The sequence below is a fragment of the Cajanus cajan genome, chromosome 4 (genome assembly GCF_000230855.2).
Source record: "Cajanus cajan strain Asha chromosome 4, NIPB_CcT2T_4, whole genome shotgun sequence".
NCBI lineage: Eukaryota > Viridiplantae > Streptophyta > Magnoliopsida > Fabales > Fabaceae > Cajanus > Cajanus cajan.
The window spans coordinates 72148930-72176547 of record NC_138520.1 but is presented as its reverse complement, the minus strand read 5'-3'; the positions used below and the strand labels follow the sequence as shown (position 1 = coordinate 72176547).

The 27618-nt window shown below is 30.3% G+C and overlaps 1 protein-coding gene and 1 long non-coding RNA gene across 3 annotated transcripts; one reads left to right on the top strand and one right to left on the bottom strand.

Moving 5' to 3' along the window:
* Positions 1-14969: 14969 nt before the first annotated feature.
* LOC145956954 (uncharacterized) lies at positions 14970-20396 on the bottom strand. 2 transcript variants are annotated; one of them, XR_014433377.1, is made up of 4 exons: positions 18365-20396; positions 17556-17972; positions 16384-16521; positions 14970-15513 (listed from the first exon to the last, which is right to left on the bottom strand). It is a non-coding gene; the product is annotated as an uncharacterized LOC145956954 (long non-coding RNA). The 2 variants fall into 2 exon arrangements; XR_014433378.1 differs by lacking the exon at positions 17556-17972 and having other exon boundaries at positions 14979-15513.
* Positions 20397-20455: 59 nt separating this feature from the next.
* LOC109802969 (isopentenyl-diphosphate Delta-isomerase I) lies at positions 20456-24997 on the top strand. The gene is made up of 6 exons (XM_020364407.3): positions 20456-20760; positions 22143-22198; positions 23112-23203; positions 23876-23978; positions 24071-24208; positions 24486-24997. Exons 1-6 carry the CDS (start codon positions 20504-20506, stop codon positions 24737-24739), a joined length of 900 nt encoding a protein of 299 aa, XP_020219996.2. The 5' UTR covers positions 20456-20503; the 3' UTR covers positions 24740-24997.
* Positions 24998-27618: the final 2621 nt, after the last annotated feature.

Sequence of the window (27618 nt, the reverse complement as noted above, 5' to 3'; positions counted from 1 at the left end):
ATTCTCATGCACTCTTGTGTTATGTGTCATGTGTTTTTCATGGAGTGTGTGCGCAGCCTTTGCACCTTCTGGAGCTTCTTTTTCTTCATCCTCAAAAGCTAAGAATGCATTAGATTTATGTCCCTGTCTGCGTGTATCATTTTGTGTCCGAGTATTCCAATTCTCTGGGTAACCAATAATCTCAAAACAATTTGGCTTAATATGACATGTTTTGCCGCAATGATCGCACTTAGATCGGGATCCACCACGTCCCTTTGGTTTCACTCCTTTATATGAATGAAAAGCTGCTCCATTTTCTGCTTTTGCACTCTTTTCTTTATCTGTTGTAAGACGTGATTCTTCTCTTTGAATATGATTGAAGGCACGCCTTAGAGAGGGAAGTGGTTATGTGTTCAGAATGGTAGCCTTGATGTGCGAATATTCCTCGTTTTCAAGACCTCCAAGAAACAAGTGAACACGATGGTCCTCTTCTCTTTGAATCATCTGTTTTGAGGCTTCGCAGTTACACTCTAGCAAGGGCTGAAGTTCATCAAGCTCATCTAAAATGCTTTTAAATTTTGTATAATAACTTGTCACATCTTCATCATGTTCTTTCTCCATCATACACAACATATGCCATAATTGATGAATTCTTGGAGCATTGATTTGTGCAAAACGTTCCTCAAGATCGAGCCATATGTCTCTTGTTGTTGAAGCGTGTGAGATGCTACCATGTAGACTTGGCTCAACAACATTTATGAGCCATGCCATTACCATTGAGTCTGTCTTCTCCCAGTTTGGAAAATCTCTTGATCCGATTGTTGGTTTCTTGATAGTCCCATCTATGAAACCAAGTTTCATCTTTGCACGTAATGCGGTCTTCATTGCACGAGCCCACGTTCTATAATTGGGTCCTTTGAGAACCGAAGCAACAAGAGGCGTTCCTGGATTATCAGAAGAACTGAGATAGAAAGCTGGGTTGGAGGTATGGTGCTTCTCCGATTTTGTCCATGGATCGATCTTCTCTGATGTCATATTAAAAATCAATCATCTATTATCAAGTTTCTGTTTTCACGCTCCTGAATTACAGAGATGTGAAGCCTTTTATAGGCTCGCAGTAACAAAAGCTATCTTATTAGATATAAATTCTAAAATAAGATAGAAGATAACAAATCAAAACAAAAATAACAGAAATAAATCCTAACAGATATATCTATCATCTATTGTTTTTCATCTTAATCAAGCAAAATTTATAAAAATTGTGTTACTTTTGTCTTCATTTATTCCTTCCTTGTCTCTACTTTAAGTGAAATAGATCTTAAATTAATTAATTATTAACTTTCAATTAAGGGATACTCTAATTTGTCAAAAAGAACAAAAGAAAACTTGATTTTCACTCTTATAACATCTCTTTTTTAATAAATAAATAGTAAAATTAGATTAATTAATTTTAATATAAATAAGTATTTATATAATTTAAATGATTTAAATAAAAGAGTAGTCTTTATTGGAGAGTATTGGGTTGGACTCTAAGCCCAACCAAAGACTTATTGAAAATAAAAATAATGGGATTAGGATTTCTTCTACATCTTCTCAAGAGTGTCTACAAAAGAAAAATTGGAGGAGATCACTAAAGAGTGTAGTATAGCAACTAAAGCTATAAGGGAAGCACGTAAAATGGTGGGATCATAACTCCAGGTATAGGGGAGTGAGATGGACACATTTATTGATATATGTGAGGAATAAGGGTAGAGAGACAATCTACAAGTCTATTAAGTTGTGTTAAAATAATTAAATGCGTATGAGTGAGATTGGTAATCAATTATTGTTTGTCTTTGTAAATTTGTGTTCTAAATTATGGTTAGATTAATATAGTAATGGATTAATGTACGTATTTTATGAGATAGGGTTACCATATGCATGAATTTTGGATTTTGGATGAATTTGCACAGTCAGATGATATAAGTGATATTAAATGAGTAATGATTGATTTGACTGATTGGAATGTTAAAGGGATAAATGAATGTGTACAAGTGGATTTTGGGAGAACATAGATTGCACAGATTGCGATTCTGCGAAGTGCATAATCTACGACAACACTATGTGTACCTTTATGACGCAAGGGACAATGAACCCAAATTCCTACACTAGGCATAATGGGAGTCACATTGGGTGCAAGTATGTCAAAAAATCCCCTAACCTTAGAGATGACAAAAGGAACTAGTCTCGCTTGTTTAGGCCCAACCCGCCGGCCCAAAAATGGGTCGAGCTGGCTTGCCAAACAAAAATGGGTTGGACACCTTAGCATATCTCGCCTAAGGGTGGGTTAATAGGTCGATGGGTCAACCTACCAAGAAATAAAAAAAATGGAAAAAAAAAAGGAAAGAAATGTGCATATTTATTTTGAATTACTCTTCAAGCATTTTTTTCTCAATATCTAAAGGATCTACATAAATTAATGTACCTAAATAATAAAAAAAATATCAAATTACAATTGATTTGATTTGATTTGTTGCACAACAGATATCAAATTACATATAATAAAATAAATCAAATGAATAATAGGTTTGTTGCACAACAAATTTGTAGCACAATAAATCACAGATTACACATAAAATAAATCTGAAGTGACTTAACTAACTTATATTAAAAATAATAAACAAACAATAAAATAAAATAAAATAAATAGGTAGGCTAACGAGCCTACCCACCAGACAGGTAGTTTGGGGCAGGGTCAAGCTAGGATACCTAATCTAGCCCACCAATTTTTAATGAGTAAGTGGGTTGATTTGTGGGTCATGAACCATGTTGTCCCACCCCTACCTGACTTCTCAATGTTAGGCAATGGGTGTCTCGCCCAACGATGTGTGACATCAATTTTTGGAGATGGTGGGCACTAGGCGTGGCCCTTAGCACGTTGAGAGAATTAGTTACAAAGGGGTCCTTGACTCCTCAACATTAGGTGAGAGAGCATCTATCCCGGTGCAAATCAAGTAGAGAAGTCTCAAACCTCTTCACGTCAAGCATTGGTGACACCATGTTGAGCTTGAATTTGGCAGAGATCCTTAATCTCTCCACATTAGGTGCGAGTCTAACCTCATCAGGTGTCATGCTTATTTTGTAGTTTATGAGGTTACATAAATAATTAATAAATGGAGGAGTCGTGAGGAGGGATTAAGGACTATAATTAGGATAATATAGGTTAAGTGTTAATATCATGTAAAAGGTTAAGTGGATGATATATTTTGTGAGTATGATTAATGAGTAGGTTTGGGTATTTTTATATGAGAAGTTATATTGATGCATAGTATAATGAATCACTATGAGTAATATGGTGAGATGTAGTGGATAAGTCTAGTACTGCGAACTGTCAACTAAAATTGATGGTTGATGCATATATGTGATGATGTGATGTGGTGTGGTTGGTAGAATCCATACATGCATGTTTTGTAGTACATTTTAATTATAATTGCATACTATTTTAATATCTCTAATCATTTTATCTGAGGTAGAAGGGTGTCACAACTGTTGAAAAATTCCTTAGGCTTCATTTGGAATAAGTTATGAACATCTTATTTGTACTTACTTTATTTTATAAGTGTTTATGAAAGTGTTTGCACAAACTTATAATATTCCTTATGAGTAATTCATAAATGTTTAAAGTTTATTTTTATAAATTGTTTAGTATAATTTATTATTTAATTTATGCAAAAACTTATTCAAAAATCTCTAAGTTTGAATCTAATATATTTTTTTTATTCTTTCACTAAAAACTAATTTTATATTTTTTTCATTACTCCCTCAAAAAAATTTTGTTTTTCAGCTAATATTATTATGGTCCGTCTTGAGCAAATACACTTCAGGTTGGGATGTGTCTAACCAAATTAATAGCGGGCTACACTTTTGCTAATCCAACCAAACATCTGCGGATTGCAGTTGTAAGCCGAACATGTTGGTTGATGAGTCACTTACTTTTCAAAAAGTATAACAAAAAATATTAAAATAAATTAACTTTTATGTAAAAATTAATAAAATATCTTTAGTCATTGTAAATTAAAATAAAATACTACATATTTTAATATTTATTATAAATAAGAAAAATATAATAAGTAATAATAATGCGCATTGACCGTGCTAATAAATTAAAAACACAACTAACGTTACATAAAATATTAACTATAAAATGGATATCCATAATACATATAGTAAATTTATCATTTATAATTTTACAGTTATAAAAATAAAATAACCTGTCAAAAAAAGTTTAATATATTTGTAAATCATTGAATTTTTTGTGTTTTTTTTTAAATAGGTTATTAAACTAAAAAAAATGTAATTGAGTCCTCAAATTTTTCTTGTAATTTTTTGTAATTGCTCATGGGTTAATTATTTACTTACAAATCATTAAGTTTGACATAATATTTTTTATTCTTTCTTAATCCTGGAGACCTAATTATAAAAATTGAAAAAATAAAAATTTAATAAAATAATTTATAATTTAGGAGCCTGTTTAAAAAATAAATAAAAGTTTAAGCTATACATCTATTATTTTAAATGAAACTTAGTAATGAGAAGCATATTATATAATTTGCACATCCAATAAATCTCATCTCAATTTTTTTTTTTTTATCTTAAAACTTAAAAGAATCATTAGGTCATTCTATTCAATAACATATATATACAATGAACTACATGTATTAAAAAAATTGATTAGGTCAAGGACAAAACTGTGTTTTCAGTAAAGTTGTAAAATGAGTCACTCAACCTAGGCCGACTTCATAGACCAAAGTTTGGAAAGCAAACCAAACTGATTTTTTATATAGTTCATGATTATTTTTTTAGTTTATTAGACTAATAAATATTAAATGTTAAAAATAAATCACTAAATATTAAATATTAGATATTATATCTTAAGCATTAAATATTTAATATTGAGAGTAACACTAGACATTTTCTTATTACTTAATATTTTATTCAAATTATGTGTTGTGGTAAATTGTTTATTTGTTGAGGAGCCATAGGAATTCAAAAAAAAAAAATGAGTTTTTAGTGATTTAAGAGTCTCTTTGAGTAGAAGTCAAGTTGGGCCTATAGGAAAAAGTATATAAAAAAAATTTAGAGGCTTAAATTTCATAAGTTTATTTCTTAAGAAAAAACTTAGAGAGATAATTTAGAGAGAAAAACTCTAAAACTCGTTGAGGAACGTTTCTCTTCCGACTTCCCTGATCTTTTCTTTTCCTTTCCTCTTATAGTAGATTGGCTATAGTTGGGTAGCAATTCAAGCTTCATGTTGAGAATCGAAGTTAGTGTAGAGCTAGCTTAGAGTTTTCATTGATCTTCCTTCTTCCTCTTTCTTGGTGAACTAAGGCAATTGAAGCTAAATTTTTAACGCTTGTTGAATTATCTAAGTTATATGTTGGTTGATTTTCATCAAATAGTTGATGTGTTGGTTGATTTGGTTGAGTGTTGAGGTTGGGGTTTGTTACTAATGAAGTATGTCGGGGTGACTTTAATGATTTTGACCAAATGTTGGTTACGTGTTGTGTTTTTGCTTGGAATTAAGTTGTTTATGATGAATGGTTATGTTATCTGTCATTGCATGTTGAAATTTTTTGAGTTTTAGGTGTGGAGAGCCAAATTTGTGAACCTGTCAAGTGTAAATTTCACCATTGTGTTTAGCACAACTTCATGATGTCGGGCGTGGCACAAGTTAAAGACTATCTATTTCACTAACGTCAAGTGCGAGATTGGTAACAAAGGACATGAATTAAATAAGAGTTCTTTTAATTGGTCACACCAAGCGTGAGTTGAATGGCGTCGGGCGTGGATGCTCTTTGAGCTTTTTAACTTGGTGACTTTGGGCTTTAATTGAGTGGTGTCAAGAATGATCAAAACAAAAGTTATCTACCTAAACAATGTTGAGCATTAGTGCAATGACGTCGAATGTGAGTCAAGTAGGGGCTCTTTTCTTGAACGAGATTGAGCGTGAGTTTTGGCCACACCAGATGTGATCAGTACAGAGACTTTCTACCTCATTCGCATCAAATATAGGTAGATTGGTGTTGGGCATGGGTGAGTCATAAGCTCTCATGATGCTAGGCGTAGAGGGAATGGCACTAGGTGTGGGTTGTGTAATTAATGTGTTTTGAATGATTGACTAAGTGTTGAACATGCATATGTTATTAAACCTCTATCATGTTGTCGTATAATGTTATATCTTTATACATTGGTCTGAGATAATGTATATTGATGATTGAAATGATGAGGTGATTGTGTTGAGGATGCTTAAGTCATTAAGTTGTGTTGTGTTGACTTACTTAGGACTAGATAAAACGTTGTTTTAAAAGTTAGATATCTTATTGTGATGATATTGTTGTAGTGCTCTGTGAGCCCAATTGTTGAAAACTCTTCTTAAAAAATTGGCTCTTAAAGTGGATAGTTGGGTCTCTTTTAGGATCTTAGTGATGCGGTATGGGGGAAAGATCGAGCCATATTGTCTACAAGTGACCATAATACAAGGGTTAGGTTGAGCTATATTGATTATAAAGCGACCAATGTTAATTCATATGGGGCCAAGTTGAGCCATATGTAGAAAGTATTCAAACCAAGCAAGGTACAAGGTTGAAGGCCAAAATCTTTAACTAACTATTGTAAGAGGCGTAGTATTCGGAGGGTAGTTAGCGAACTAATTTCATAAGAGACTCAGTTATGCATGCTAAAATCATGGTAGACTCACACCCAAATTGTCATACCCTTACAGAAATACTAAGCTTTCCTAGTTCAAGTGGAAAAATCAAAGAAATCATGTTGTTGTGGATTTTTATCCAAATTAGTTGTTGATCTATCTAGTGTAAAATATCACATTATTAGTTGGTTCAGTAGGGTTAAACCACTTAGATTGTTCACTTATGTTATAAGCGATCTCTTGATTGAAATGTGTGACGACACATTTAGTTGTGATATTATGCATACGATGTGTTGATTATGTTGTGTTGTTCATATGCTCTGCTAGTGTGTTGATGATTGTATTACAAATTGAGGATCTGATATGATGAATAATTGAATTACAAGTGGATGACGGTGGATTGTATGTTGTGTTGTTTAAGTTGTATTATAGTAGTTTAATTCCTATATTAGCTTGTTGAATATTTTAAGTATTAGCTTACTCTTGCATGTTTTCTTGTGATTCGACTACGGTGATTATATTTGACATGAAAGTAGGATAGGGATAGGTTGAAGGAGATGTTTGAGTTGGGAGCCAAGTTGGATACCAATATTATTTTGTACTATCCTTGTGTAATAGTTTTTTTATAGTCGTTGTTTGACCGATGACCTAAGTTTATATTTCAATATTGAATTATTAGACATACACACACAACTTGTATAGTATTATTTTATTATTTCAGTTGTTGATAAAATTATCACACGTATATATTATGACATGCATATTTAAATATTATTTATATATTTATCTTGGAAAATCAAATGTCTTCTACTGCTAGTTACTAAACTATAATATGTAATAACCTAATAAATCATTACATTACGTGTCAATATATTAAATATATTTTATCAAATAATTGAAGTTATTTAAAAGACTAAATATTTAAGACTTATATTTTTAAAATAATAAATGCCTTACTTTCTAATGACTTTTTTTTCTTCTATTTGTAATCCTGTAACTAACGGCACAGCAAAACGTTAGCAAAACAAATTCATGGTAGTATATGTAATAGTGATTTATATCCTATTTATACATATAAATATTTTACTATTAATTAATTAAAAAATATATTGTATGGAATTTATAAAATTATTATTATAAAAATTAACAATACTATCGTACGTAAAAACTTCTAATTATGTGATAGTATAAAATAACTTTTACACTGAATATGTTTTAGTTAAATTTATAAAATAAATGAAAAATTGTTAGCAATAATTCATCATAATGTATTCTATTCATTTATAGGGTGAAAATAAGACTCGTTAACTATTGAGTCTCGTTGAGTTCTATTTATATTTAGTTTTATTTTCCTATTACGTGTATCCTTTTACATTTTACTTGAACTCGAGAATAATTATTATAAGTTTTTTTTTATTATGAGGTATAATTATTTTCACTTAATCAATTTTTATAGAAATAAAGTGATATTTTTAATTATAATTTTATGTTGAAGTTTGAGATCAATTTTCAGTTTTTTGTTATGGACATAAATGTCAAATTATTTTGTGCTAAAGATTTTCAGTAGAATAATTATAGAATCTATAACTATGTTATGTTGGGGAAAAAATATGGGAAAAAATATTTAAGTTGTTTAGAACTTTTCTAATTTAGTATTTTGCTTTTTTTACTTATAGACATCTTAAATAAGTTCTATCATTACATATTACTCATTTTTATTTTGTGAAATAAGGGTGACAAAGATTATCTATTCATTCGTGATCAATATAGTTCATTCATATGAAATTCAACTTAATTAATTTAATTGTTAAATAAATTAAAATTACTTATCAATCCATCTTCTTTTATTTTTAATTTTAATGAATTATCTAACTAATGTTCAATTGATCAAAGATCAATCCAACATAATTTTAAAATTTAAATTTGAAATATATTGTCTATTTGTCTTTACCCTTTTCTCTTTCTTTCTCCTCTCTTTTTTCAATTTCCTCTTTATCTCCTCACTTTATTTCTATATTCTTTATCAATCTTTTCTTAAATTGTTATATTACATTTACAATAAATTGCATGAACAAACGAGCATGTAATGACTTTTGACTAGGATAACAAAATGGGCCAAATCGGTTTGTTTAAGCACTCTTTGGTCCAGTTAACTTGTCAAAAATTTTTTTTGCATATTTATTGTAAGTAACTCTTCTAACATATTTTTTTTTCGTTGATACCTAAAAGACTCACATAAATTAGTATACCTAAATAATAGAATAAATTTTAAATTACAAAAAAAAGTGATTTGATTTGCTACACAACAAATATCAAATTTACTACATAATAAAATAATCATGTAATAATAATAATAATAACTCTTCCAACAAATTTGTTGCGCAAAAAATTTCAAATTACATATAATAAAATAAATTAAATGCATAACATATTTGTTACACAACAAGTTACAAATCACTAACATGATAAATCTCATGTGGGTTATTTAAATTTAATATTTTAAATAATAATAATAATAAATTTAGGCAGGCCAACTCACCTGGCCCACCATTTGGCCTGGCTGGCTGGGATAGGATGTCCAATCTAACCTGTTAATTTTTGGCAAGTAGTGTTTTGCCATCCTACTTTTGAGTTTTTCGTCTAGAATCACAAAATTTCCCTTGACTCATAACTACAACTCATAGTTTTTCATCTAAAATTATTTAATTTCACTGTACTTTAAAATACAATTATTATTTTTAAATTGAGTTTGTTTCTTCGATATTTTAGTGATAAATTTTGGTCAATTTAATTATTTTAAAGCATTGAATTTTATTTGTCTAAACTTTGCAAGACATTACTTGTTAAAAAAAATTGTGTTCTTTATATTGTTTAATTGGATCATGATTTTAGGGATGACAAATATACTCGTACCTGCAGGCAATACCCGAACCCGTGCCGACTTTGACGGGGAATACCTGGTTTGACCGGGTATGGGTAAAACCCGATATATTAAATTGGGTACGAGTACGGGTATATACTTACCCGCCCCGTACCCGTACTCGTACTCGTATCCGTACCCGTCTCCGTTTTCATTTTTAATTTAATACCCACTTTCAATTTAATTATATTAAAGAATTTAATATTTTTTATATGTGATTATTTATTATAATATAAAATAGAGAAATAACCTAATTATAATTATAATTAATAAAAAAAATAGTTTAAAAATATCATATATTTTTTTACAAAAAATAAAAAATACAAAATTTGACGGGTATGGGTAGGGGTACAGGTATATCCGATACCCGACGGGAACGAGGATGAGAATGAAAATCATATACCCGACGGGTATGAGTACGGGGACGAGGATGTGTTTGACTCACGGAGACGGGTATCATAAAACTCATATCCGACCCGCCTTGTTGCCATCCCTACATGATTCTCACTCACTCTTTCAGAGAAGACAATAGATGCACAATTAATTGATAAAAGAATGTGTCTTTTTAGTTGATACCATATTAATTTAGCTTCCATGTTTTGTTACTTTGTCATTAGTTATTCGGTTTGACTTTTTGGACACCTTCTTTTTAAGAGTTAGTTGATTGGTTTCTTTTCGTTCCTACCCTTCTTAGTTTTCCTACTAATAAAAAAAATCCATGGATTGCACACTTGATTAACTATCATAGGTATATGATATAGGTGTGTTGATTGTATATTTTGCACTATGCATTTCTAATTTTGGGTTTTGTTTCAATAATGAATATATCAAGAACAATAACTAGCTAGAAGTGAGAAGAGAGGGAAAGGAGAAATAGTGGTGAGAGAGAGGGACGAAGAAAGGCAAAAGAGATATAGAAATAGAAGGAAAAAAAAGGAAAGAATCTATACCTATATAATAGGGATAAGGGTTTGTAAATGTTTTTTATTTCCACTTTTTAGTGATTCATTATATCTCTTGAGTGTTAAAAAATTTGAATAACTACCCACAATTATCTAATATCTTGTTTATATAATTGTTAGAGATACAAAGTGTATCAATTATTCTAATAGAGATAAAAGAGAAAGAAAGAGAAGGAAGAGAGATGAGAAGAAAAGGACAAAGAATAAAGAAAGAGAAATAAAATAAAAAGTTAAGAAGAAAAAAATTTATTTGAGTAACTTGGCATGTACTCATGTTATTCGAGTAACATGTTAGTAAATAAATTGTGTTAAAAATACATATTTTATTTATTTTTTAAAAGAAAATTTTATGTACTCCTTAAAAACATAAATTTTTTAACGAACATTTTTAATCACGTTTTTTTTTTTAAATTTAAACAAACCATTCCAATACTGAACAAATATTTGAGTGCGAGTGTCCAATAGTTGACTTTAACCAACTATTTTAGTCACATTTTTTTTTTGACAATTATAGTGGATACTATTTTAGAGTTTTTTTTTTTTAACCTTTCTTTACAACATTAGTAAAATTTCATAATGAATGTATCAATTGATATATTCTAATTGATATATTCCAAAGATAAGAGAAAAAGTAGAGTTCGTATAGCTTAGTTATTTTTTTTTCTTCACACTTTTATTATTAATAGAAAGAAAAAAAATGAGAGTCTGCATAGCTTAGTTACTTTCACACTTTTATTATTATTCGAAAAAGTTACACTCTCCGTGACTCGTTATTATTTTAAAAACAAAAGTAATGGATAATCAAATAAGAGTGTACAATTAACTTTATAATAATGAAATAATTGTAAATATTATTTGAAAGATAAAAAAGTTTTAAAAAAATTGTAGTTATATAATAGTAGGCAGTTTGTAAAGTAATTTAAAGATTGATTAGTAAGGCGAAATTGAAATGATAACGTGTAAAAAAAATATCACTTTTATTACGGTTATAGATTATATATTATAAATTAACATAATTTTTTGTTTTGTTTTTAATCATATTAGTATGAAATTACTACTAATTTTGACAATGAATAATTTTTTTAAAAAAATTGACCAACCATCTTTAACAAAATTTAATTCTCAATCATGTTACTTAAAAAGGGCTGAATTTATAATTATTTGGACCAACCAACTTTTTATTATATTAAAAAATTGTTTGATAAAAGTAATATATTTAATACACATTAATACACAAAATAAGGGTTTTAAAAGAAAATAACAAAACTCACACTAATAAAAGGTAGATTTTGGACTCCCTATCAAGTAATCATTTTTGGTATCAGATGAATGAATTAACCGATCTTATATAAAAAAAAAAAAAGGATGAATGAATCATTTTTTTTTTCTTTGACAACCATAAAATAAATTCAATAAATTAATAATAATAAAAATAATAAATTAATCTAATTAAATGATCAATTCAGTTTAATTTGATTCCTTAAAATTAAAATTCGAAATCCGAATTAAATTGATTAAACTTCTAATTTTTAAATTCAAATTGATGGTCCGATCCAACTCTTTTTTCATCAAATTGAATTGAATCGACCAATACCTCTTCTCTTACACAATGAAATGAAGACAAAAGATAAAAACAAAATCATAGCTTGCAATGCACAAAAAATGTTTATTATACATAATTAAAAATATATATATATATATATATATATATTATATTTGAATATATAAATTATATTTTAAATTAATATATATATATATATATTAAACATATAAATTATATTTTAAATTCAATATAAATAAATTGTATTGTAATAATTTTTTTTATTGATAAATTATTTTAAAATATTTATATTTAATACATAATAATTATGATAGATAAAAATCAAATCAGAAAATAAGTTTAAAAAATTCTTAAAAATCTTTTCATTGAAGAAAAATTCCTAAAAACATTTTCTAGGATTGAAGTTTGTGTTTAATATGTAAAAGTTAATTATTTGAAGAAAAAATATTTAATGGTCAACATAGAGCTAAATTTTTTATAAAAAAGAAGTTAATAAAAGGTTGAATTTTTTAATTGGCCATGAAAAAGGCAACAATAATTAATAAATCAAATAAATCCTCATTTCCCACGAGGTCTAATTTATATATTCTGATAGCTCAAATGATTCGCAAGAAATCGTGGTCCACGAGTTCGGAACTAATGTCTAAAACCATTGGTGAATTGCTCGCTCGTTTCCCACGCTTACTAGCGGAGAATGAAGAATCAAATACATTTTTCTAATAATTATGTAAGTAAGTGGTGTGAACTGTGAAGTATTTATCCTTAATTAATGCTTGATTTAATTTTTTTTTTGATTTATTACCTGTAATACGATCTTCTTTCTTAGTTATATATATTTTTATTTATAAAATTCGAATATAATTCTTTCTTTTTTAATAAATTTATATTTTAATTATCAAATTTAACAAATATATCATACTTTTGGTAAATACGATATTTAATACTATTTAAAAATGATTTATTTATATATTTATAAAATATGTATAAAAATATACTCATAAAAATATCCCATTAATAACATTAATCGTTGTATAAATATTCATGTAATAAATACACTTTATGTGAGCAATTTAATTATTTATTAAATATAATTGATTACTACATTACATTAATAAAATTATTAAGTTTTACATTAATATCTATCTATTAAATATCATTAATGTAATAATTTAATTCTTCATTAAATATAATTAAGAACTAATTTTAGTTTAAATATAATTTATGTTATTTTTTTCATGAATATTATTTTTGTTGTATCGCATAATTAACAATTAATAACTAATTTATATTCATCAAACATGATGTTGGTTAAACATAATTTGATTGAGAAGACATTTTAGGAAGTTATAAGCTTATTTTAATAAAATTATGAGTTAATATGATGAAAATAAGATTATTTAATATGGAAGTTTATTTTAGATCTCCTCAAATCTTTAGTTCTTTAAGAATGTGTTTAATGAAATATTTAAAGCACTTATAAAGTCATTTGATGAGTTTATACGTTTATTTAACATAAATAAGTTTATTTTACATGAGAGTTTATTTTAGAAATCTATAACTTATTTTGATAAGCTTTTTTTGATATGCGAAAATCAAGTTTTGATACCAATATTTAAAGTATTTATTTTCCTTTTTTAATTTTTTTTATCCTTAATGGTCATTAATTTACTTGATTTTTTAATCAATTTTAATTTATAAACTAAAATTTATTCTTTCACTTTTATTATCAAATTGTAACGACTTGTAAGGTCATTACACTTGATTGGTCACTACTAGACGGGAAAAAGAAAATCAAATTCAATTATCTAGAATTCACATATTTACGAAGCTTGTATATACATGTCATAATATATATACAATAAAAGTTCTTCAACTACTAAACCATTTAACAAGTGTGCGTGTGAGTGTATATACACAGTAATTTGGGCTACAATATGGAAAAAATCCTATTTGTCGATCAAGTAACAAAGTAACTCAAAAAGGTCAACTATGTCATCCTTTCATGTGACCTCATAAGAAAACTTCTCCACATGCCTATTCCTGTTATACTCCCACACCAAGTATAGTTATCATAGTTTAACCACATAGAAACATGATTTACTATCAACATAAACCTACTATACTATCAACATAAATAGTATAAAAGTAAATCCTACTATACTATCAACATAATCAACTCAACACAACATTAACCCATAACTTAACAACACAATACATGAACAATACCAAGTAATCAACACATCATGCTCACAAGATAGTTCATCAACTTAACAATATATATTCAACACCACAACGAAACATATGCATCACACAACTCTATAATATCAACTGCATATGCACAATAAATCAACTATATGTGCGTCGTCACATATTTTTATTAGAAGATTGTCTACAATATAGATGAATAGTATAAGTAACTTGACCATGACAAACCAACAACCCAATTTTTTCAATTCAGCTAGGTCAACAACCAATTTTGGATAATAATCCACTACAAAACATGGTTTCTCAGGTTTCGTCACTTAAATTAAGAAGTCTATTATCCCTATCATAGTAGAACAACTTGAGTGTGAGTCTACCATAATATTATATAGCATAACTACGTCACCTATGAGATTAACCTATCGACTACCCTTCAAATACTATACCATTGTAGTACTTAGTTAAGAATTTTGGCTCTTAACCTTGTACCTTACTATATAGGAGACTCGATTATTCTCTTTAAGGATCAACTTCCCAAAAAGAATTTTTAACAAACTAAGCTCTTTGAGCATCATAACACAATATCCTTATAGTGTGATACGCAACTTTAAAAATAACTTATCTTTTAGTTCTAAGTCAATCAACACAACTTTCAACACCATGCCTTAAGCATCCTCAATACAACTACTCAATAAACAACGGACAACTCAATTCAACTTTCAACCATCTAATCATCTATACATTATTCTAGATCAATGTATACATATTCAACATCATACACCAATATACAACATTTAGCACAACTTAATCAGGATACAACATATAATAGATTTAATTATCTTATACATGTTCACCAAGTTATCATAAAACCAACAAATTAAAACAAGGCAACCCATTTCCAGGGCTATCCACCCCATGCTCGACACCATTGAAGTAGGGAGCCCTCTACCTCATCTATCTTCGATGTCATACAACTTGTGTCTGACGTGGATTAGGTAGAGACCCTTGGACCCTCACACTTGGCATAAGAAAGTTCCGCACCTGGCTCCAAACCAAGCAGAGCCAATTCTCCCACCTCACGCTCGACGCCATTCAAACGATGTCTGAAACTATTTCAATCGAAATAATTCTCTTTCCTCACGCTTGACGCCACAATCCTATGCCAGACATGAGCAAGACAAAAAGCCTCTGATTGAAACCACACCTGGCGCGATGGTGAAATCTACTCATATCAAATCCATGAATTTGGCTCATCCACACTTGAAACTCAAAAAACTTCAACATGCAACTCAAGGAAACATAATTACACAACATGAACAACTCATTTATAGCAACAACTTCAACATGCAACTCACATAATGATCAAATCATCAAATTCTCTCAATAAGTTTCATAAGAAACAAAAATCCCAACCTCAACATTCAATCTAATCAAATAAACTCACATAACCATGAATTGAGTAAAAATCAAGCATCATATAGCTTCACAATTCAACAAAAGCTTTTAAATTTAACTTCCTTCACCTGTAAGTCTTAAGGAATTGAAAGAGAAAAGGAAGAAGAAGATGACTTTGAGCAACTCTACACAACTACACATTGAAAGCTTGAATCTACCACCTAGTCACCTCAGATCAACTATAGAGAAGGATCAGAAGAAAGAATTAGCAAGGGGAGATGAAGAAGAAATCTCCAGTCTTTTCTCTAAAGTTTCTTAAGATTTTAGCTTATGAAATTCAAGTTTTAAAATAAACCTTATACTTCTCCTCAAGGTCAAACTGAACCTTTGCTCAAAGAAACTATCTAAACCATTTAATCTCACGAGAATTCCTAAATTCTTAGAGATTAACAACTACCAAAAAATGCCACAACATAAAGCTATTTCTAACAAGACAATAATTATAATGACCCACTATGATCCCTACACTATTGTATAACACAACTACGAGCAACAAAAAACACCTAACTTAGGATTGTAGAATTACAATTACTAGAAACATGTACATATTGCATGCATATAAACAACTATATAAATATGTGCAATATAAATATAGTAATATGGTAAATGTAAACTATACATTTCTAAGTTGTCGATCAAACAACTATATCTGTCTATACATATCTACCATCATTGGGTAGTCAACAAAATGTCCTCCAGCTCATGCACCACTAAGTGATCTCCATAGCAACACTCCAACCCTAACCATGCCCTGCTCCTATATCAAATATAGTCATCGCAATTTGAACAACATAGAAACACATAAGGGTTAGCTAGAGTAAAAAAAAAAAACATATATACAACACAAAAACATCACATCTCATCTTTAACAACACAACAACAAGGCATCACAATATACAACACAGATCAATACAACAACTTAAATTCAACACAATAGTACATTTCATCACAGTTCAACACAACATATGAACAACACATCATATGCTCAACACAACAACTATATATGTTGTCACGTATTTCAATTAGGAGATCTCATACAACATAGAGTGAGTAGTTTAAGTGGCTTGACCCTACTGAACTGATAACAGAGGGTGATTTTTTTGGACTTGCTAGATCAACAACAAGTTGGATATAAATTTACAACCCAACAACTCGACTTCTTAGATGTCCCCACTTAAATAAGCAAGTATAGTATTACTGTTAGGGTAGAACAACTAGGTACGAGCCTACCACGACATTAACTACTTTAACTAAGTCTCCTGTGAGATTAGTCCACCAACTACCCTTCAAATATCACGCCCTTCTGATACTCGATTAAGAATTAGGTTCCCCACTTTATACTTTACTCGATTGGTCACTTGCAATTAATATAGCTCGACCTGACCCCTATATTATGGTTGCTTCATACACATGTGTCTCGACCTTTTCCACACAATACCAACAAAATTCCTAAAGGAGAAACAACATAGTATCCACTTCAAGAGTCAACTTCTCAATAAAGATTTTCTAAATTGGACTATTGGAGCACCACAACACAATATCCACACAATGAGACATGCAACTTTCGAAAACCTCCCCTTTAGCTTTAAGTGGTCAACATAGTTCAATAACACGACAACATTTTATGAATTTCAACACAACAAAATCAACACACAACTTTACATCTCACAACTCATATTCAACTCTAAAATCAACAACACATTATATATTCAACACAACTACACAGACAACATACAACTCTGTCAGCACACAACTCACAAACTCATATCTACTTCTCAACTATCAACTCACAACATGATGTCTTTTTCAACAACTAACGTTCGACGCTACACATTCAGCACTTTATGCTATCTAGGCATGGAGCTCTCTGCATCGCCCACGCTTGGCATTACACAACCTGCATCCAACATGGCTAAGGTAGAGACCTTTGAGACCTCGCGTCTGGCGTGGTAAAACACCACACCCGGCCTCATCTTAGGTAGAGAGTCTCTACTCGAGTCTCGCCCAATGTCACCACCTTGGCAATTGGTGAAATCCAAACAAAAAGCTATAGCTTAGACATGTTGAGCGCTACTCGAATTTGGACCTGACTTCACCAAGTCAAAATGCTCTTAAGGTTCCCATGCTCGACGCTATTTAACCATGCCTGACGTCATTCCAACTCCAGACGAGTCTCTCTTCTCACATTCGACACCACCAATCCTATGCCTGACGTGATCGAGACAAAAAACCTTAAGTTAGAACAGTTTTTGGCGCTTTGAAGGTGCACTTGATGTCACATCAAAATTCTACACATGTAGAACTTGATTTTTGAGCCAAAACCTAAAAAGCAAAAAAAAAACCAACACATGCAACAAGGAACAACAATTCTACTCAACACATGCAACTCAAATTCATCTAAAAAACCATCATGCAACAAAAACACATAAGAAATCACCATATTCTTTTTCACAGAGCTGAACCTCTACCTTCATACAACTTTTTACCATTTTAAAATAATTCAATCATAGTACTTTGAAAACCCCACAAAAGTTCAACACTAAAATCATCCAACAACTCCAACACATAACAAAAAGAACATGAATTCTAGCTTTCTTTACCTCAGGGCAGCTCGATTCCGAGGTAGAAGAAAAGGAAGATTGAGGCTCCACATGAAATCAATTATTGGATTCAACGTTCTCATCACCCAAATCACAAAAAACGTGGCTTAGAAAATGGTTGGAAGAAGAAGATTGAGAGAAAAGGGCTCACGGACCAGAGACATTATCTCTAGAAAGTTGAGGAAAACAATTTATTAAACTCTATTTAAAATAGAAACATTATATACTCCCTTTTTAAGGGTTAAACTGGATCTTTGTCCAAAAACTCCCCTCGACACCACTAAAACTCTAAAGGAATTTTCAAATCTTTGAATCTCTTAACAGTAACAACTCAACTTAATAGTATAAAATAATTAAGAGTAATCTAACACTATCATAACTTACAGTAATACAATAATTAATAAAACTTACGGTGCTACACAAATAAATAAATAAATATGTTATTTTACATTAATTAATTAATTTATTAGTTAATCTAACTAAATATTTTTAATTTAATTTATTTAATTAATTAATTTTTTATATTTTGAGTTTGACAATTTCGAAACCTCTAGACATTAGTCCCTAGATAGCGACTGAAACCAAATTATAAACGTCAGAAATAATTTTCAGCAATTTTAAAATTAGTGATATTCAACGCTAAATTTTAGAATATAAAGACAGACGGTTAAATAAAAAAATGCTATAAAAACTGTAAAAATATTTTAATCTTGTATATCGTTTTCCCCATCAATATAAAAACATGTCATGACGGGTGCCGTTCAAGTAATGTCACAATTTGAATATCAAAAAGTCAACATTTTGAATAGACTTTGCTTAGTTTTTAAAGGTTTCATTAAAAAAATAATTATCTTTTCCATATCCATTTGAAAATTACTAAAATTAAATCAGTATTACATTTTAAAATATAAACCAAACCAACCAAGCTATTGTCACCAACCATTTCCTTTCCAACAATGTTTGGCTTGAGCATGAGGTAAACCTAGAGGGATTTTGACTTTAAAGGTGATAGGATTCGCCAAACCTGAAGGGAAATCATCCAAGTGTTTGGCCAGGACTGGACAACACATTGAAACAAAATATTTATCATCACAAACTTACATAACTCAACAAATTCATTTTTTCATCGTCATGGTTTTTTAAAGAGTAACATTTTATAAAAAGGAATAGTAAAAACATTAAATTTCATTTTTTTTTCACTTTAAAAAAAAAAGTCATGTTGACAAATTTTTATATAAACAGAGTTTAATTAAAACAAATAGACAATATAATTGTTTTATATTATTTTTTAATTATAAATCGTCTCGCATAGAAAAATAATTTTAAAAAAACAAATCTGTACACTGTTATAAATTTAGCTTTGGAAAAAAATAGAACTCAAAATTTATTCTTTTTAAAAAAACAAAAATTACGGTGAGATCAGATAAAATGATTATAAACCATACAACTTTCCTTTAAACCATTGAATAGCGTTGATTGTCGAAACTTAATCTCAAAATTATTTATTAAATTAATACAATTACGTACCGTAATAAAATCGAAAGTTATTGTAAAATAAAACAGTGTATATGCGGTAGGTGGTAGCGGAAAGTATGCATGTGCCGTTAAAAAAGGAACGTTCTGAATTCTGATTTTTTTTCTCTTTTCCATTTCAATTTAAATAACTAAAAATACATTAATTAATTACTTTTAATTTTTTAATATTTTTTAAAGGCACTAAAATTCTTAATATTTTACAAATCCAAGTATATCATAATTATTACAGTAATAAATTATTACATATGATAAAAAATAAATATTACGAGTATCTTTTTACTATACATTATTTAATTATAAATTATCATAAATTTATTAATTAATATAAAATTTTATTATTGTTATTATGATTTCCTGTAATAAAAAAAAGTTTAATAGTAATAGTTTAGTCATCTAATTAATAATATATATTTTGATTTTTATAATAATTATTTTAAAAATTAAACATAAAAAAAAAATACATTTAATTAATGGGTAACGTAAGAATGGTGTATGTAGACATAGGAAAGACATTAAGAGAATAGTTAGAGTTTGATTAAATAGTGAATGTATGTACGTTAAGAGTGAAGTGAGTAAATAAGGGAGGTTGTAGAGAGAAGGAAAATGGCACAGTCATCGATCGTCGTTACTATGAGCCAGCACATGTTTAAAAGGAGCGTGACCTGCGTCTCTCATCACTCTCGCTCACTCGGATCTCGCGCTATTCCTTCGCTTTCCTTCTCTCAGAGAAGGCCCAACGCGCCTCTCACTCTCACTCTCACCGCCTCCGTCTCTTCCCGCACCGCCATGGGTGAAACCTCCGTTCCCGCCGCCGACGCTGGCATGGACGCCGTCCAGCGCCGCCTCATGTTCGAGGACGAGTCAGTTCCTCGCTCTTTAAATTACTTCCGTTTGTTTATTTGTTTACTTTTCGATTCGTTTTTCAATTGCTTGTGTGATTGTGTCTGTTATCTGTTATTGTAATTTGCTGATTGCTACTGTCCTGCTGTTTAGCGTTTTGATTGATTGCGGATTGGTTGTTGAGAATTGGAATGCGTCCGCGTGTGCTTTCGGCGTTCTCTTCTCGGTCAACTGGTTTTGTTATTTATTTGTTTGGTGGCGGTGGATTGGAATTCGGTGTTTGTTTTGCTGGTTTTTGCTTTTGGTTTGCGATTGACTCTGATGCTGTGGCTGGTCTGTGTTGCTGAATTGGAACGGGAATTTGTTACCGCGTTTTTGTGTTTTCTTTGAGTTGAGAGTTGACTGACATGTTTCCAGAGATTTCCCTAAAAAAATGTTAGTTGTTTTGTTTGACTGGTACTCAAGCTTGGCATAAAATATTCAAATGTTCAATTTACAAACCCTAGACTGGTTGTTGCAGGGAGTCTCAAATTACGAACACCGGCTGCTACTATTGTTTTTTTTTTTTTTTTTTTTTGTCATTTGACAGGCTTACGTTTTACAAGTTGCAGTTATTAGTACTTTTAACTTTTAACTTTTTTTTTTTCCCCCTAATAATGTTTTTGGTATAAAAGGGGTGGGGGTGGAATCAATAAGGCCTTACAGATGTGTGTACCTTGGTCAATGGCCACCTCAACGTGAGGTTCTATGGTGGATCCTGGCCTTAGCGCTTGAGGTTTGCCTTTCACTAAATTTATTGGAGTTGGGAAAAACATGTCGAGCATCAAGTCTGATTAAAGTGCTGATTTTGCGGGATGAATTTGGGTTAAATTAGACTGAGTGGGAAATTTATAGCTGCAACATTTGGTATTTTGTAATTGTTCATTGAATCTCTTTGGTGCAGGTTCTGCTATTGATGTTTGTAATCACGAATCGTATCAGGATGTACTGCTATTTAATAACTTAGGCTTTTTAGTTTGGTCATTTAATTTTTTTGCTCTGTTGAACTTGTTTATCAATTTTAAAGATTGCTTTTGAAGTTTAGAGCATTGATGTGTGTGTTTGGTTTGCAATTACAAACATGCTATCTGACATTGAACAGAAAAGATACAAATTGTTGCTTCCACTTTTTTATGCTTTGGAAAGTGAGAACTCCCATTTGCAGCCAAACGAGATTCCAAACAGCCTTAGAATTGAGCTTTTGAATATCTTGTGTTTCTGTAATGGGAAGTGTCTTTCCTTTCTTTAGGCTCTTGTATAATATTTTTACGGATAAGGCTTCTTTAAGGTGAGTGTGTTTGTAATGTATTATTTTTTATCTTGGCTGAAATTTGTAACTGTTTTTGTTTTGGAACTCCTGCAGATGCATTTTGGTGGATGAGAATGACCGTGTGGTTGGTCATGATTCCAAATACAATTGTAAGTGGACTTTTCATTTTTAAAATTTTTAGTTTGCAATTGCAAGGACTTACATTGTTCGCTGTTGAAATAATTGTTTAGAATTTTTTTTTGTTGCTTCAATTCCTTATAATTTGTGGTTTTTTGATGATGTATGCTTTTCTGATTTACGTGTTTGTATAATTTGATGTTACTACTATATAGCTGGGGTGTAGTGTAGTATCACTAAATTTTCTAATCAGACACTCTGATATGGGTTTGAGAATTTTTTTTATTAACATCGTGGTTCATCATGCTGTGATTAAAGGAGTAATCTAAATTTTATATTTACTCTACACAGATTGGTTTCTAATGATTGTGTTTTATTAATTATAGTTTTTAGATTGAATTACCAGCTATGCAGTGTGTTTTTTTACCTCTCACACCCATGTACATATATGGAAGCATATCAAGTGAGAGCACTCTTCAGAGAGATTAATCTTGACCATATAGTTATATATGAATGGTTAAGACCACCTCTTCTCTTGCTCTTGCTTGATATTTCCCCTGTATATAACTTCTAATGAACATCATTAATGAGAAACATCTTAAAATTAGTTTATAATGTACTAGAATTATGCTGTTATTTAAATGCTAACAACCTACTAAATACCAATGATTCAAGCCTAAAAGAGCTGCAAATTAAAATTTTAAATGCACCATAGATTATTAGTAGATTTTGATTAAATGTGATCAGTGGACGCCTCAAATAAAATGTAAATTTTCAGTGCTCCTATGGGTCTTGGCTTCCTAAAGCAAAAATCCTTCGGAAATTTGGAACATGTTTATTAGATATCAAGTTCTCCTTTTCTTTTCATTTTCTGTTGTTATTGTGCCCCTCCTCCGCCTAAGGACCTGGTTAATTTATTATGTTGAGCTTGGATAATTTTATTAGGTCACTTGATGGAAAAGATTGAAGCTGAAAATTTGTTGCATAGAGCTTTCAGTGTGTTCCTGTTCAACTCGAAGTATGAGTTGCTTCTTCAGGTATGTTTCTTCATTGATATTTTTCTGGCCTCATAAGCTTGTAGTTTACATCTTGTTTTACCATAGATCTATTGATTTCAAAAGTGTCATGCCGAATTGGAAGCTCATTTGTTGTCTAGCATGTGTATATTTATTTCTTATTGTTGTTTCAGTCTTTTTTGTGCATACTAATTAGAAAGATTTACATCTGCATGCAAATTATCATGTGGGTTAAAGACCTAGTGCTTAATATATGAAGGGGAATGGCTTTTTTGCTGCTAACTACTTCAATGTGACTCTTCTATAATTGATTTAAAATAAGGAAAGTCAATAAAATACCAAATCTTTGCTTTCATCCATTGAAGTTTCTCCACACAAATAATTGAGTAACAAGGTCATATTTACAAGCTATAATTATTATTTTTTCTATTCTGACCACATCTTCGTTGTGATCTGTACATTGAATTTTTAAATGTAAGCAGCACTGTAACATTTAATTGCCGCTTTTTTAAAATTGTTATCGCTGTTACTAAATCTAAATTCACTATATTGCTCTTCTCTCTCTCTCTCTCTCCTGGATGTCTGGATGACTATCTGGTGAAAATTTCTCTATGTTGCATGTGTTTTTTCAAGTCTTAGACTCATGTTTTAGTTCAGTGTGTTGACTGAGATTCTGTGTTCTTCTTTATGAAGCAACGATCTGCAACAAAGGTAACATTCCCTCTTGTGTGGACAAACACCTGTTGCAGCCATCCACTGTACCGTGAATCTGAGCTTATTGAGGAGAATACCCTTGGTATATACTGTGTTCCTTTATATTTATTCAAACGACTATATAACTTTGTCATTGCTACTTTTTATTAATATTTTTCTACCTTGTATTACCAGGTGTAAGAAATGCTGCTCAGAGGAAGCTTTTCGATGAGCTCGGTATTCCTGCTGAAGATTTACCAGTTGATCAGTTCACCCCATTGGGTCGCATCCTTTATAAGGCACCATCTGATGGCAAATGGGGAGAGCATGAATGTAAGTTGATTAAGTGATTTCAAATGAGACAGCAAGCTGATTTTGTTGTATAAGCAACTTGGGTTAAGTCACAATAATTTAGGCAATGCAAACATAAATCTGGTCATATTGATTTTTTTTATTTTTTTTTATTTTTTTATAATTCTAGCATCATAGGGCCTAATTTGCTGAGATACTGTGGCTAATTCTAACAGGATGTTTTCTTGTGAGTTTATTGTTGTGGAACTGGAAGGAATGTTTAGTGTTGACAACTTTTCTTTGCCCTCCTTGATTGCAGTGGATTATCTGCTTTTTATTGTGCGGGATGTTAACGTTAATCCCAATCCTGATGAAGTGGCTGATATCAAATATGTGAACCGCGATCAGTTGAAGGAGCTTTTGAGAAAAGCTGATGCAGGTGAGGAAGGTCTGAAGCTTTCCCCTTGGTTCAGACTAGTTGTGGACAATTTCTTATTCAAATGGTGGGACCATTTGGAGCGAGGGACTCTTGGTGAGGTCATTGACATGAAGACCATTCACAAGCTGACATAAGATCAGAGAGCTTGCATCATGTAATGAAGGGTAGCTGTATTCCGAGCCAATAAGAACGAAATTGGACCTATTTTGAAAAGAATTTTCGGAGCAGTTGCCCATATAATAATTGTTGATTTTTCTATTATTCGATGATAGTTAGAACATAAAACGTTTTGGTGTAATCTTGATTTAGAGCAGATTTCTTTTCCTTTTTTGCAAACTTCGGATTTTGGGATGCATGCAAGTACTCAATATTGAACCCTCATATTTATGTTATCTTGGCATTTAAAGGCATTGTTAGGTATAAGATGTTCGTGATTTGAATCTCAAGTTTATCGTGGTGGTGGCGATCGTTTGTTAGTGAATTTTTGTTTACTTTTTTCTAAAAGAGAAAATGGTTAGGGTAAGTTTGGCTCCAAATCTGAGAATCAGTAAATCCCATGATCACGTGTGGAGATTCAGAAATATAGATCGAGATTGCAATCCTCCTTCCACAGCGAAGCATGAGTTTTAGTAGTTAGCAGACAATTGAGTAGACTGCATAATAGAAAAGCATTTCTGTAGCGGTCTTTCCGATTCACAGAATAAATAAATAATTTGATCAGCCACTAAATAAGTATTGTTCTCGCAGCAAATATGATTTCGATATCAGAGCATTCAATAATTTTCTTCTCTCTGTTTTTGGTCTCATTAGCTTCTTCAATGAATACCTACCTCCTTTGAAAGCGTTTCCTTTGTAACCTAGCGGTTGAACCTTGTAATCCTGATTTTGGTTTGTTTCCTAATCTTTGATCTCAAATTTTTTTTTGTTACATCCATGATTATTAGAATTTGTGTATATCAAATGTACTTATCTTATCAAATAGTGATTTATATCTTTTATTTGGTGTTTTAGTTGAGTCATTGTAATTAGCTAGATAAATGGGTCAATTACCCTTCTATGACAAACTTTATTGGCATTTGGATAACATAACAAGGTTGATTGGCTTTCCGCCTATTAGACTATAGATTTATATCCTATGTTTGATTTTAATTGAATCATTGTAATTGGTGAGATAGATTAGTTTGCTACCATCTTATGACTAGCTGATCAACATTTAAGTAATATAATAAGGTTAATTGATCCAAAACTTATAAGAATGTGGTAGGTTAACCCTCGACCTATGATGGTACATAGTTCACTAATATCGAGTTTAAAAAGACAGAGAATAATTGACTCATGAATCAAGTCTAGTTTATAAGATCATGTCATTATTTGTTAGATACTTGGTCACTAACCTTACCATGTATAGATTAGTAGATTTGGTTGATGAAAGATGATACATCTGTCTAGCACCAGTAAGGATATAAGTACAATTTTTTTCTATGTGTTGTTTGTTTTGTTCTATAATTAGATTAGATCGAGAGTTTTATTCCAATAATTCATCAAATAAAATTCTACATCATGCTATTAACTCTAATAAAATTGTATATAAATTTTTTTCACAAAATTTTATAGGTGATGCTTATGTTTCTAAATTATTGAATGGATTAGACGCCAGCCACGTAGATTAAATTGGTTAATAATGAAGCTTAACCAACGAATTTCTTTTCCTTTTATAATGTCATTAGTTAATCTATAAATTAAATACTATATCAATAATTTTAACAAATACGAATATTGAAAAAGTCTTTCTAAAAAGTATTTTTTTTCAAGTTGTTATTGTTTTTGTAAAAAATCTCAATAAGATTTATGATCAATTAATGGCCAATTCATGCCATAGTTGATTGATGAGGATAAATATGATAATAAGTCAAAATATCCGTACTTAGCAATTTATCGAATCAACTGGTTATGCTTGAGCTTGAATAAGTAATTAGAGCAATTCTTGCATGCGCAGAAACCTAACGCATGACATTTGCATACAATACAACCACTAAAAATTGAGAACTCATTAAAATTAAAAATAAAATCAAAAGCATGTTAGATCCTAAACTTTTCTCTCTCACAACTAGTAGACTTCATAATAAAGGAGAGAGAAAAGCACTACCACGACACTATCGCAACTTCATAATTGTCGCAAACCATGTTACCTTCTCCTTCTCAAAACCACTGATCTTGGAAGCAAGCTCCAATGACATCCTCTCCGTACACAACCCCCGCAACAATTTCACCGCTTCCTTTCTAACCTATCCATTTCCGGCTTAAATTCCAACTTCCCCCTCCAACTTCCATCAACTCAAGTCAGTTCCAACTCGCTCAATCCTATCAAGTTAGGCTCATAAATGAATCTATTTATTGATTATTTATTGGTTGTATCAAGTAAATTCATTCGATTCATTCATCTATTATAGTAAAAATAAATAATGATTCAAATTCAATTAATTTATTTAATTTTATGGATGGATAGTAATTTATTTATTATTTTTTTCTTTCCAAAATTCATTAGATTATAACATGAAATGTTTATTGGATAAGAATTTTATAAGACTATATTGATAATAAAAGAAAAAAGTTTTTTGAATTTTTTAAAAGACTGTGTAAGAATATAATGACTTAAAGAAAGAAAAATAAAATATTATAAAAATAAAAATTATTTAATTTTTAAAATATGACTTTTATGGATGGATTGAATATTCATCTATAAAAATAATTGTTAAGAGATGAATTGAATGGATTTTTTAGTCTTTAAATAGATTAGATGAATTGAATTTTTATATGATGTTCTAATAGATTTAAATATATTAATGAGTTATTTTTATTCAATTCATTATGACCTATTTAAAAATTTATCCGATATATCCATTTGTCTCTCTAGTCCTTTGTGACCCCACTCTTAAGCTCTTTTCTCAAATCTCTCGAATTTTTATCACAATATCACTTCCTAAACTTTTATTTATCAAACTTCCACTCCCAT